General features: G+C 38.7%; 1 protein-coding gene across 3 annotated transcripts in view; it reads left to right on the top strand.

The window, feature by feature from the left end:
- The window catches only part of cttnbp2 (cortactin binding protein 2), a 169193-nt gene that overhangs the window by 63272 nt on the left and 92964 nt on the right, over positions 1-12957 (top strand). For 2 of the 3 annotated variants that reach the window (XM_059978306.1, XM_059978308.1), the window contains exons 3-4: positions 5845-6075; positions 6401-6508. In XM_059978306.1, the coding sequence (XP_059834289.1) occupies positions 5845-6075; positions 6401-6508 (339 nt within the window). The remainder of the gene's footprint in view (positions 1-5844; positions 6076-6400; positions 6509-12957) is intronic. The other variant, XM_059978307.1, reaches the window with a different exon arrangement.

Here is a 12957-nt window from a genome sequence, read left to right as displayed (position 1 = left end):
TGGGCTTATCAATGAAACGTCCAAGAAGGAGGGTGCCCACCTGATGACCCCAATGACGTAGCTACCCTCCTCGTCACCATTCCAAGCCTACTGCCAACATCGAGAGTGCCGACTTATCATGGGGATTGAAACATCAAGTCCTATTAGGTCTACTAATATAATTTCAATCCTATTTACAACTTTCCTGTAGGTAGGTGACCCTACCTGCACACAATACTCCAAATTAGTCCTTTCTCATTCTCATACAACTTCAACTTAACTTCCCATCTTCTGTACTCAGCACTTTGACCTACCAAGGCCAACATGCCAAAAGCTTTCTTTATGATCCTTTCTACCTGTGACACCACTTTCAATGAATTATGGACCTGTATTCCCAAATCCACTTGTTCTACCACACTTCTCAGTGTCCTATTGCTCAATATGCAATAGGGCACACTGGTTGGTCCTCCCAAATTGCAACTCCTCACACTTATCTGCATTAATTTCCATTTTTCAGCCCATTTGCCCAGCTGATCCAGATCCTGCTGCAAGCTTTGATAGTTTTCCTCGCTGTCCACTATAGCCCCAATCTTGGTGTTAGTCTTAAATTTGCTGATCCATTTAACCACATTTTCATCCAGATTGTTGATATGGATGACGAACAACAATGGACCCACTCTGATCGCTGTGGCACTAAGGTCCACGAGTCCCTGGTCAGAGAGGCAACCATCTACTACCACTCTCTGGCTTCCCACAAGCTAGTGTTTAATCCAGTTTACTGCCTCATCTTGAATGCCAAGCGACTGAACCTTTATGACCAACCTCCCAAGCGGGACCTTTTCAAAGGCTTGCAATCCCCCAATTTAATACTAGCCTAATCACAGGACAGTTTACAGCGACTAATTAACCTGCCAACTGGTAGGTCTTTGAACTGTGGGAGGAAACCGGCGCACCTGGATGAAAACGCACAGTCACAAGGAGAACGTACAGAGCAGCTGGGATTGAATCTGGGTTGCCTGTACTGTAAAGTGCTATGCTAACTACTGCACTACTGTGCTGCCCTAGAAAAGGTAGAGTTTCTTTGTTTGATTGCCAGTTTGTCATGCGTGCAAAGAGGTCATGTTAATCTCTTAACCATCTTTGAGCTTGGTGGGGGAATGTGGAGTTGCCAGCACTGCTGTGTCTGCATATCTCTGAATGCTTTCTTGTTCTCCTGAGGTGGTAAACCCTACAAGCTCGCTATACTGTGTATTCTATGGTCTTTCACTGCTTCACACTCTGTGCACTGACTGTCCAATTGTTAATTATCTTTTGAATCTAGTTTATTCTAGTTTAAGGCTCTGTATCCTGTTAGACATTTGAGCAGTATCCTAATGCATCATCCTTAGCAGTATTTATACAGTTGTTAATTCACGTGTCCTTTCGTACATGTTTTTGCTTTTTATTAGTTTCTGATAATACTCCATTAAGTTATCAAAATCAGATTGTAAAATGTAAATATTTCTGAAGAGTATGTATGGAAGATGCACCGATAGCGAAGCTATAATTTATTGGTGTAGTTCTTCTGTGATAGTTTTCACAATTCTTCTGCTCTTGCCTGTAGTTTAACGTCTTTGTGGATGTTTGGTTTCCTGCCTGCTGTAACCAAGTTGAGACTTGGTGCTGATAATGGATCACTTAGCAGAAGGGTAGCCGGCATGACAACTGAGATTGATTTCATCCCCTCTTTTACATCAATTTGCATGAATTCTCAGCAGGGTTTTTGTGATGAACAGTAGAAGTGAAAATGCAGAATGAGCTATTTATTTCCCCCCAGTCTAATCTAGGAGTTGTCACAGTGCCCATCACCTCCTCAAAATTAAGTTTACTATTTCTGCAGACAGGAGCTCAAACCTGATGCCATGTTTAGTCTATGTAGTGCAGAGTCTTAGTAAATCATAAACAGAGCAGAAACAGCTCCTTTAGTAATTCATCATACTTATGCTGCTATCTAATAATTCTTAATTGAAGTCTGTTCACAAAGCAGCTTTTTTATCCATATTTGTTTTTTTAATCTAGGGTCTGTCATAGAAATGTACAGCACAGATATGGGCCTCTTGGCCCATCTAGTCCATGCCAAAACCATTTACATTGCTTTCTCCCATTGACTTGCACTAGCACCAGAGACCTCCATACCCCTACCACCCATGCACTATCCAAACGTCATTTAGATGTTGATATCAGGCTCGCTGCTCCATACGTGCAGGCAGCTCGTTCCACACTCTCTCAACTCTCTGAGTGAAGAAGTTTCCCCTCATGTTCCCTTTAAACTTTTCACCTTTCACCCTTAATCCATGACTTCCCATTGTATTCGCACCCAACCTCAGTGGAAAAAATCTACTTGCATTTACCCTATTATACCCCTCATAATTCTGTATACCACTATCAAATCTCTTCTCAATCTTCAACATTTTAAGGAATGAAGTCCTAAGCTATTCAGTCTATCCTTCTAACACAGGTCCTCCAGACCCAACAACATCCTTATAAATTTTCTCGGTACTCGTTCAGCCTTATTTATATCTTTCCTGTAAGCAGGTGACCAAACTGCACGTAATACTCCAACTTAGGTCTCTCCAATGTCCTACACAACATCAACAAAACATCCCATCTCCTGTACTTGATACTTGATTTCTGAAGGCCAATGCACCAGAAGCTTTCTTTACAACGATATCTACCTGTGATGCCATTTTCAAAGAATTATGGACTTATATTCCCAGATCAGTTTGTTCTACCACACTCTTCAGTGCCCTAACGTTCACTGTATAAGACCTATCCCAGATGGTCCGACGGAAGTGCAGCACTTCGCACTTGTCTGCATTAAATTCCATCTGCCATTTTTCCTGCAGATCCAGATCCCTCTGCAAACTGTGATAGCGTTCCGCACTCTATACCCCCAATTTTGTTTCATCTGCAAATTTGCTGATCAAGTTAACCACATTGTCATCTAGATCGTTGAAAGAGATGACAAACACCAACCAGCACTGATCCCTGTGACACTTCATTATCACAGGCTCCCTGTCAGAGAGGAAATCCTCTGCTACCACTCTCTGGCTTCTCCCACAAAGTCGATGTCTAATCCAATTCACTACTTCATCTTGAATGCCTAGCAACTGAACCTTCTTGACTAGCCTCCCATGCAGGACCTTGTCAACTGCCTTGCTAAAGTCCACGTAGACAACATCCACTACCTTGCCTTCATCCACTTTCCTGGTAACGCCCTGGAAAAACTCTCTATAAGATTGGTTGGACATGACCTACAAAGCACTTAATCAGTTCATGGCCATCGAAGTACTTAAGTATATGGTCTCTTAGAGTTCCTTGCAATAACTTACCTACCATTGATGTCAGACTGACCGGCCTAGAATTTCCTGGTTTATTTTAGAGCCTTTCTTAAACAGTGGAACAATATCAACTATCCTCCAATACTCCAGTATCTTAAGTGTTGCTCACGTGATTTAAATATCTCTGCTCTGACCACTGTAATTTCTGCACTTGCCTCCCATAGGGTCCAAGTGAACACTTGTCCATCCCTGGGGATTTATCCACCCTAGTTTGCCTCAAGATAGCAAACACCACCTCTGTAATCCATATTGGATCGATGCCCTGACTTTGCTTTGCCTTGCTTCTATACACTCTGTGTCCATGTCCGGAGTAAATACGGATGCAACAAGTCCATTTAAGACCGCCCCCATCTCTTTTGGCTCCACACATGGTTTACCATTCTGGTCTTCCAGAGGACCAAAATTGTCCCTTTCAATCCTTTTGCTCTTAACATATCTGTAGAACCCCTTTGGATTCTCCTTCACCTTGTCTGCTAAGGCAACCTCATGCCTTCTTTTTGGGTGATGCATTTTGGTGTTAATTTTTTTAATCTGCACTCATGTTTAAACCCTTATGTGTCTAACTGCAGCTGTGAAGATGATTTTTTAAAAGTCATCCATTTACTTATTGAGCAAATTGTTTATATCAGATGGCAACTGTGAGCTCAGATTTAAAAAAAAACTGTTTCAAAGTTTGATTTTTCAAAAGAAATCTTATTTGTTGTCCCCTGACCATTTTAGGGAATTTTTTTATACACATCAAAATGAACAAGAATTATTACTGTATGTACCTAGTGTATGTAAATGTTCACTGTACATGGAGATAATGCTATTGGAAAATTTCCCTCAAATGGATTCAAGAGCTGTTAAAGTCTGCTTGTCTTTATAGCTCTTCAAATTAGTGCTAAGTCATCTGGACTGAACAGGCTGACTGGTTTTTTTCATGCAATCAGGAGGAAAGCCATGGTGTTGGAGAGATTACAGGTCTAGAATTCACTTGGCAACTGTAAAAATACCATATGTGCAACATTACTGCAGAGCTCATCCCTAATTTGAATGATGATCGTTTTACAAGAAAAGAAGCAATGTTGTTTGCAAACATTTTACCTGCAGAATTATTTTTTTCTTATTTAAATGCGTTGTCTTCAAAGTTGATGTGCATGGCTTGAGTGTCATTGGCTGTGTATGTTGAAGATCTGAGAACATTGTTACAGAGAAATTAAGTTGGTATGGGTTATTTTTCCCATTGCTAGAAAAAAATTTACTTTCAGATTATTGCAAGTTCTAATACATTTCTTTTTTTAAATGTTAAGTCTACTTTAACTCCTGTTAGTCCAGTTTATAAATTCAGCCCCACATTTAAAATTTGACTCATTTGTGTTTATTTACTGAGTAAAACTGTGAAGTACAAGCAGGTTTTGACTTAGAAACCCTTTCCAAAAAACAAGAAAAATTCAACAGAATCTGTGAAGATGGGTGGGTGAGGGAAGACTTTTTATTCCAGAAGTATATATTGCAAGTTAATTTAATTATTTTAATTTCAAATTTAGTCCCTGTTCATCTGTCTTTAATTTTATGTGGAAAAGCAGGAAGAATGTAAGTATTAAGCTTAGAATTAGTAAATTATCAACAGATTGGTTTATCATATACACCAGGGGTGAAATAAAGAAACTGTACCAACAAATTAATTGATCTGAATCTCCAGAAATTAGCCTTGTTTTTTTAAGGAATAAGCTTATCATAGTAGACCTAAAATTACTTTGTTAATTAAAAGTTGCCATTCTTATTATCAATCAAGAATCTAAGGCAGAGGTTGATAGATTCTTGACTGGTCAGGGCAGGAAGGGATATGAGGGGAAGGCAGGAGATTGGGGCTGAGAGGAAAATTGGATCAGCCGTGATGAAATGGCGGAGCAGATTCAATGGGCGAAATGACCTAATTCTGTTGCTGGTCTTATAATTATGCACAATGTCACTTGGAAAACTTGCATTTTGACTAAAGCTATATAATCCAACAGTGAGTTTTATTTATAGAAGGAAAAGACTGCCTATTTTTTAAAGATGGGCTCTTGAACTCCAGTAGAGCATGGAAAACAGTAGGTGTGGGATGATTGAAAGCACACTGCTAAGAACTGAATTTTGAACTGTGACAGGCCTTTGATTTCATTGTTGAGCATCATTAATGTGAATTAGCCAGATTGCATCTCAACTAAGAGCGGTCCAAGTGAGCTGAAAAGTGAGTAATTGCCAAATCTCAGACACACCAGGACAGTAAATGACAATTATGTGTAAACCTGAATGGTTTTAAAAATCTGATTCCTTTCAGGTCTTAAACAAGCAATTAGACTTATTATAGAAAATATTAGTACTGTACTGCTTTAGTGATTAAAGAATACACCAAGGTTAGAATCAGTGAGGTCGTTGAGACTATCTAAAAAATACTTTGAATAAATAGAAATATTTTCTCAATAGTCTGCTAATGATTTTTAACTGCTTGTCATTTCAGTCTCGACGGAAAGATGTCTTTATCCAAGAACGCTATGGGAGGTTCAATCTTGGCGATCCATTCCTGGCTCTGCAGCGGGACTATGAAGCAGGTGGTGGAGATGGCAGCAAGGATAAGCAGCCCATCTGCGCCAGTCCACTATCCATATTGGAAATGGTCATGAGCCACTGTAAAAAGATGCAGGAGCGAATGTCTGCACAGTTGGCTGCTGCTGAAATCCGACATCGAAAGGTAGGTGGTAGGCTTTAGCTAAATGCCTTTTCATCTCCAACCATTATCAGTGCAAATTAAATCATTGCGGTTGCTGAAATGTCTCAAATGCAAGTGCATTGTTTAAAAAAAATATGGTACATTCACTGCACAGACCTAAGCGGTTAAATATTAACTTCCAAATTCTTCAGGAAAGCAAGATAGGGAGGAGCTATTTTTGTGGCTGGAACAAAACAAAACCATTCTGTTCGGTATCAGGCAAGAATTCATGGTTTGTTAAGTTGAGCCCAATTATAAAATCAAGAAAAGGGTTTCACAGAGCTTGTCATTACTTTTCATTTGTTAGGTCATCTTGGACCTTGAAGAGGAGAGGCATAAACATGCCCAAGATGCAGCCCAGGGAGATGATGTTACATACATGCTAGAGAAAGAGCGTGACCGTCTTTTACAGCAGGTGTGAAAATAAGACTTGCTTGAAATTATGGCATCTGACTTTTGAGTTGGCTGGTTGGAATAATCACGGCTTTTATTGGCGTTACAGAAATTTGAATGAAAGAATCCTAAGTGCCGCAGTAATAATTTACAATAGTAGCGTGTGACAGATAAAGTTGCTCTTAGCTGAAGACTCAGCATAACCCGATCAGCCACTTGACATTTGAAACTGAATTTTTGCATGATGTCTTTGCCCCCTGTGCTTAATGTGTCAAATGTGAACAGTATTCATCACAGAGATACGGAGTTATGACAACTCACAATTATTCAGGATTTGATTGAGGATTACCCAGTAAAACTGGAGAACTTGCAAACATTTTAAAAATGATGAAAGTATATTAAAATAAACCCCAGACAGAAACATAGAACATAAAAACATGGGAAACCTATGGCACAATACAGGCCCTTCGGCCCACAAAGCTGTGCCGAACATGTCCTTACCTTAGAACTACCTAGGCTTACCCATAACCCTCTATTTTTCTAAGCTCCATGTATTCATCCAGGAGTCTCTTAAAAGACCATGTCATTTCCACCTCCACTACCGCCAATGGTAGCTCATTCCATGCACTCACCACTCTCTGTGTAAAAAAAAACTTACCCCTGACATCTCCTCTGTAGCTACTTCCAAGCACCTTAAAACTATGCCCTCTTGTGCTAGCCATTTCAGCTGTGGGGAAAAGCCTCTGACTATCCACATGATCAATGCCTCACATTATCTTGTACACATCTATCAGGTCACCTCTCATCCTCCGTCGCTCCAAGGAGAAAAGGCCAAGTTCACTCGACCTATTCTCATAAGGCATGCTCCCCAATCCAGGCAACATCTTGTAAAACTCCTCTGCTATAATAAGATTTGATAAATATAATATTTCAAAGATTTTAATAAATTTTTTTGCACTTCATACAAAATTGTTTTTTTTTCCCAGTTATGACCTGCAGGTTCTTTTTCCATTTTGTTTGCCCATGTATGTTTTTGTTTGTTAAACCAGCCACTATTCTCTGAATTAATCTGCCAACATTTGACCCTCTTATTATCGCTATTATTGAAACTAAAAGATCCCATGCCATGGTCTTGCAAAAATAAGCTGTCACCTTCTGTCCTGAATAGTATTTCTCCTTCAAACCTTACTGCCAAATATACACTAAATGCTAATAAGATCGTGGACACTATAAAATGAAAGAGAGAAGACCATAGAAATCCCAAGACTAGTTCGGATTCTGATAACCTGAGGAAAATTAGAAGAGGTGGCAAAAGTTAGAAATATTTTGGGGGAAAACTGGCAGGAAGCAACAAATTTAATGTTGATACTTTGCGAACCATGTTTGGCTTTTAAAAAAAAAGGGGAAGCAAACTTAGCTTCTGATAACTGAAAAAAGCAATATTATATAAAATATACAAAGAGGGAGTCAAAAGTGCAATTACTTGCATCAATGTTTACTCTTGGAGGGAAGTGTGATATTTAGACTTTCCAATATAGTAGTATTGAACTTGGAATGGTAAACAGGTAAAATTAACTTCTACGTGAAGGAACCAATGACCTAGGAGCAAATGGTTTAGGTCCAGGGCTTTATTATAGATAGAATAGATAGATAAGAACATTGGAGTTGCTCTGTAAGAAAGCTTACAATTTGGAAATTCACTTCAGATTGCAGAATTGTGCTTACAATTTTTGTTAAGGAAGGCAAGCAGAGGATGCTGTAGAATTAGTCTTTTCCTAGCATCTGTTTTTTGGAAGATTACTTATATCTATAATGATGGGTAGAAAGATTGAAATACATAGAATCTAGGACGTGCCTAATTAACACTGCATTTTCTTGAAGAGGTGACCAGAAGAGTGGTTAACGGATTGCAAATGGACAGTACATAATACTGGGGTTTCGATGAAGTCTGCCATAAGTGTTAGTAGCTAAAGTTGATGTTCATGCCACTGAAGGCAAAGTATTGACCTAATTAGGAAATTGCTTGAACAAAAGGAAAAGGGCGCATGTTTATCATGTGATAAAGATGGAAGAAATATGCATAGGTGGTTTGGATAGAAGCATAAAAGTACAAAGATAATTATTCACGAAATAGTCACTTACTGTAGATCTTTAGAATAGTTGTTTAGATATGTGGCAATTGGACTGCAGACAAATATGAGGTAATTCACGAGGACCAAATATTTTGAATGTTAAACATCAGGAGACAAGAAATTGGTAAATTTGTTTAACATTGTACTGAAATACAGTGAAAAACTTGTCTTGCATACTCTTCATATAGATCAACTCATTACATAGGTGCAATGAGGTAGTGCAAAGCAATAACAGAAGACAGAATAATGTGTTATAGTTACAGAGAAAGTGCAGTTGAGGTAGACAATAATGTGCAAGTTCGTTACGAGGTAGATTGTGAGGTCAATCATCCATCTTATTACACTAAGGAATCATTCAATAGTCGTGTAACAGCAGGATAGAAGTTGTCCTTGAGCCAGGTGCTCTGTGCTTTCAAGCAGTTGTATCTTCTGCTCAATGGGAGGGAGGAGAAGAGAGAACATAGAACCTGGCTGGGATCTTTGCTTATGCTGGCTGCTTTACCCAGAATGTGAGAAGTGTAAACAGAGTCCATGGAGGGGAAGCTGGATTCTGTGACGCGATGAGCTGTGCTCACAACTGTGTGTTTCTAGAAATCATGGGCAGAGTTGTTGCCATTCCAAGCCATGATGCATCAAAGTAGGATGCTCTCTATGGTGCATTGATAAAAATTGGTGAAGGTCGAAGGTACATAACAAGCTTCATGAGGAAGTAGAGGTGCTGATGAGTTTTATTGGCCACATCAATATGGTTGCACCAGGACAGGCTCCTGGTGATGTTCACTCCTGGTGACTTGAAGCATTTGCAGTGCCATTGATGTGAATCCCTCCTCTTGAAGTTATTGACTATCTCTTTTGCTGACATTGAGGGAAAGATTACTCTTGTGACACAATGTCACTAGGCTCTCTATCGTCTTCTGTACTTCAACTCATTGTCACAAGGTCCTTCTGTTGCTGGAAACTCATTGTTATAATCATAGCTCCAACTCAGTTATTTGTGATACAAACCACGACAGAGATATCATCTGGAAACTTGTAGATGGATTTAGGCCAGAGCCTGACCACACGTTAGTAAGTGTATAGGGAGTAGAGGGCTGAGGACATTCTTGTGGGGCACCGATGTTGGGTAGTCATGGCGGAGGAGTATTTGCCTATTCTTAATTGCAGTCTGTTGGATGTTGGTCAGGAAGTCAAGGAACCAATTGCAAAGTGAAATGTTGAGACTCAGGTTTATGGGTTTGGAGAGAAGTTTATTTGGAATTATATTATTGAAGGTGGAGTTGTAATAAAAAAAAACAATTGTCCGACGTAGGTGTCTTTACTGTCCATCGATGAGTGCAGAGCAATGCAATAGGATCTGCCATGGACCTGTTTCAGCAGTTGGCAAATTAGAGTGCATTAAGGTTGTCTGGAGGCTTTATGATGGTGAATGTCAGACCCATCAAGCGGAGGTCATTACGTTCTGTTGCTTTATTTCTCATAGGTACCCAGGTGATAGTGTTCTTCTTAAAACAGGTGGGAACCTCAGATTGTGCTTAGAAATGTCTGTAAATAACCCTGCCAGTTGATCTAAGCCGGGACTAAAGACACAGTCATGGGGCACCAATCATACCAGATGCTTTCCATGGGTTTTCTGGAAGACTGATTATATATCTGCAGTGGGGACTGTGGGTCCAATCTCTTTCTGTCCATCATGTGCATTGAATGCATTAGGCACATTGGGAAGGGACATGCTGTTGTTGGGAATGCTGGCTGACATTGTCTTGCATTATAAATTTACTTCTATATAAATCATTAAAATGTCATCAATACTGCCAAAATGCACAGCTGTGCAAGTTATGCAAAACTGTGCCTGGTGTAGTACAATCTGTTCTGGGCAGCACACTTTAAGAAGGATATATTGGCCTTGCAGTACAGTGAACCCAGTGTGGACGATTGGAATTGTACCTGGAATCCCAGGTCTTAATTATGAGGAGAAGTTGTGCAAGTTGGGAAATTCAGAATAATTGCCCTGAGATAATTTAAGTTCTTGCGCTGTTTAGTGGCAGTGTATAAGATAAATAGAAATTACCTGACAAATTTAAGAACAGGTAACATACAGAAATAGAGTCCAAACCCTTCAGGCATGATAGGAAACATCTGATGTAGGGGAAGGTTGAGAGAAATATTACTCAAGTGTAGCATTTCTTAACTTCAGATCCAGGGTGAGCAGATTTTTTTTTAAATCAGAGCTATCGAGAGGTGTGGGACAAAATGGAGAATAACAAACTGGTTGATTCAGCGATTAGCCATGATCTTACTGAGAAGTGTCTTGACCCCATTACTATGGTCTTTATTAAATGTTTATTTTATCACTATTTCTGAGATATTGCTCAGTTGTGTTCACAAAGTCATTAAGCCTAGTCATTTCAATGCTATTAGTATCCATCCATTATTAATTTTCTGAAGATTAATTTTACATAAGTGGAAGTACAGATTATATTTTATGAGAATGTGTGATGAATGCTTTTATTGAATATGTTATCTAAAACTAGGTAAGGACCCTGCTAGTGATCTGGTAGCAATGCTTATAAAGCAGGTTCACCATTGTTTGGAAAATTTTTTGTTTGATTGTAGATTTCAAATTATTATTTGGTAATCGTTTCTGGGTAATTTGGCTGAATACAGCATTTAAGGATTTAGAAGAGAATGAAAATGCTGTTAAAACTTGTGCTTTATATTCACCTGTAATATGTGTTGATATTTTCCTAAGCATATTTAAATGAAGTGCTGTTTATGTTACCGTATTGACCCTTAATATCGAGTAATACACACAAAATGCTGACAGAACTCAGGTCAGGCAGCATCAATGGAAAGGAAGACACAATTGATATCAGGACTGAAGAAGGGTCTTGGCCCAAAACGTTAGCTGTTTATTCCTTTCCATTGGTGCTGCCTAACTTGCTGGAGGTTCCTCCAGCATTTTGATTGTGTTTATGAGGATTTGCAGCATCTGCAGATTCTCTTCTGTTTTTTGACTTTCTGCATCTTTAACATTCAACTCAGAAGCGAAGAGTTGCTGAGTTGTTACATCTAGAAATTAATTAATCATTACAAAAGTATCAGTCTCTCTAAGATATGTCATATTGCTAACTTTGCAAAATAAAATGTCATGAAAAGTCAGCTAATATATTCCCATAAAAATGTCAAATTAAGTATGTTGTTACTATATTGAATTTAATATTTAATTTCCAATAAAATATTTAGCAGCAATTTGGCAGTTCTTTAAAACTGGTCTTGCTGCCCTTGGTATCTATTTCTTGAAACAGGTCATGTGTTTTATTTTCTTGGTGTACAGTGGTCCATTGAATGTGTTTAGCTGTTCTTTACTGATGACATCTCAAACGGCTGCTCAGGGATACCATCACTTAGTGTTTGAAGAAAGTCTAGTCTGTGCATTCACATTAAACAACAGGATAATGGGGATGAGAGAGAGGGCAGAGGAGTGTGGGGAAGAGAAGTACCATGGCATCTGTTACAAAGTATTTGCATAACATCAAGGCTGCCTCATGTGAATTAATTTGTATTTTTTGTGTCACGAATAAAATTGAAAATACAGATGGGACTCATGTAAGTATTTGTATACAAAAATGAGGTAATACTTTCATATAACTGAAAAGCTGAATATAAAGGGTGGTGAATGTGAGACTTGCTGTTTTAGATCTTTGTGTATCAGCTCCTTCAACAAATCCTTCAGATTTTTAAAAAAAAAAGTTGATTAGCATAGGTGCAGAACATAAGCGTCAATGTCAGATATTTTGAATCTGTAGTATATCAGACTTTGTTATCAGAAATGTCAATGCATCTTTTTCAGATTGCACGTTGCGGTTTTCCCTTTTAAACCATTTTTGATATGTAAGTTGCTTGTCAGTTTTGAGCATATTAAATTCTTCAGGTGAAGACCAACTCAGAACTTTAATATTTTTGCCAGTTCTCTGCAACTACCAGTTATTATTGATGTTGAATCTTGTGCTTGTTGATATGAGAATCCCTTCCGTACTTCCGTACCAAGTATTGTTTACTGAAAAAATTTCAGATCAATATGAGCCAGTGAATTGCACGAGTGAAAATTGAGGCTTTTAATAAAGATATTCATTGAGAACTCTTCATAGCTTTAAGGCTGTCCAAAGTCTGTTATAGCCAGTGAAGTGCTTCCTCAAGTATGGTGTTAATGTGTCACTGATTTATCCTCAGTGTTACCCATAAACAGTACAATGACTAGTTCACCTGTTCTATTGATGTTGATCAGCACACCTGTACCATCAGGTTACTGTAGCATAGCTATTTTAAATGCTCCTAGCAA

Source organism: Hypanus sabinus, chromosome 8 (genome assembly GCF_030144855.1).
Source record: "Hypanus sabinus isolate sHypSab1 chromosome 8, sHypSab1.hap1, whole genome shotgun sequence".
In the NCBI taxonomy this organism is placed as follows: Eukaryota; Metazoa; Chordata; class Chondrichthyes; order Myliobatiformes; family Dasyatidae; genus Hypanus; species Hypanus sabinus.
This window is presented reverse-complemented; position numbering and strand designations above follow the sequence as displayed.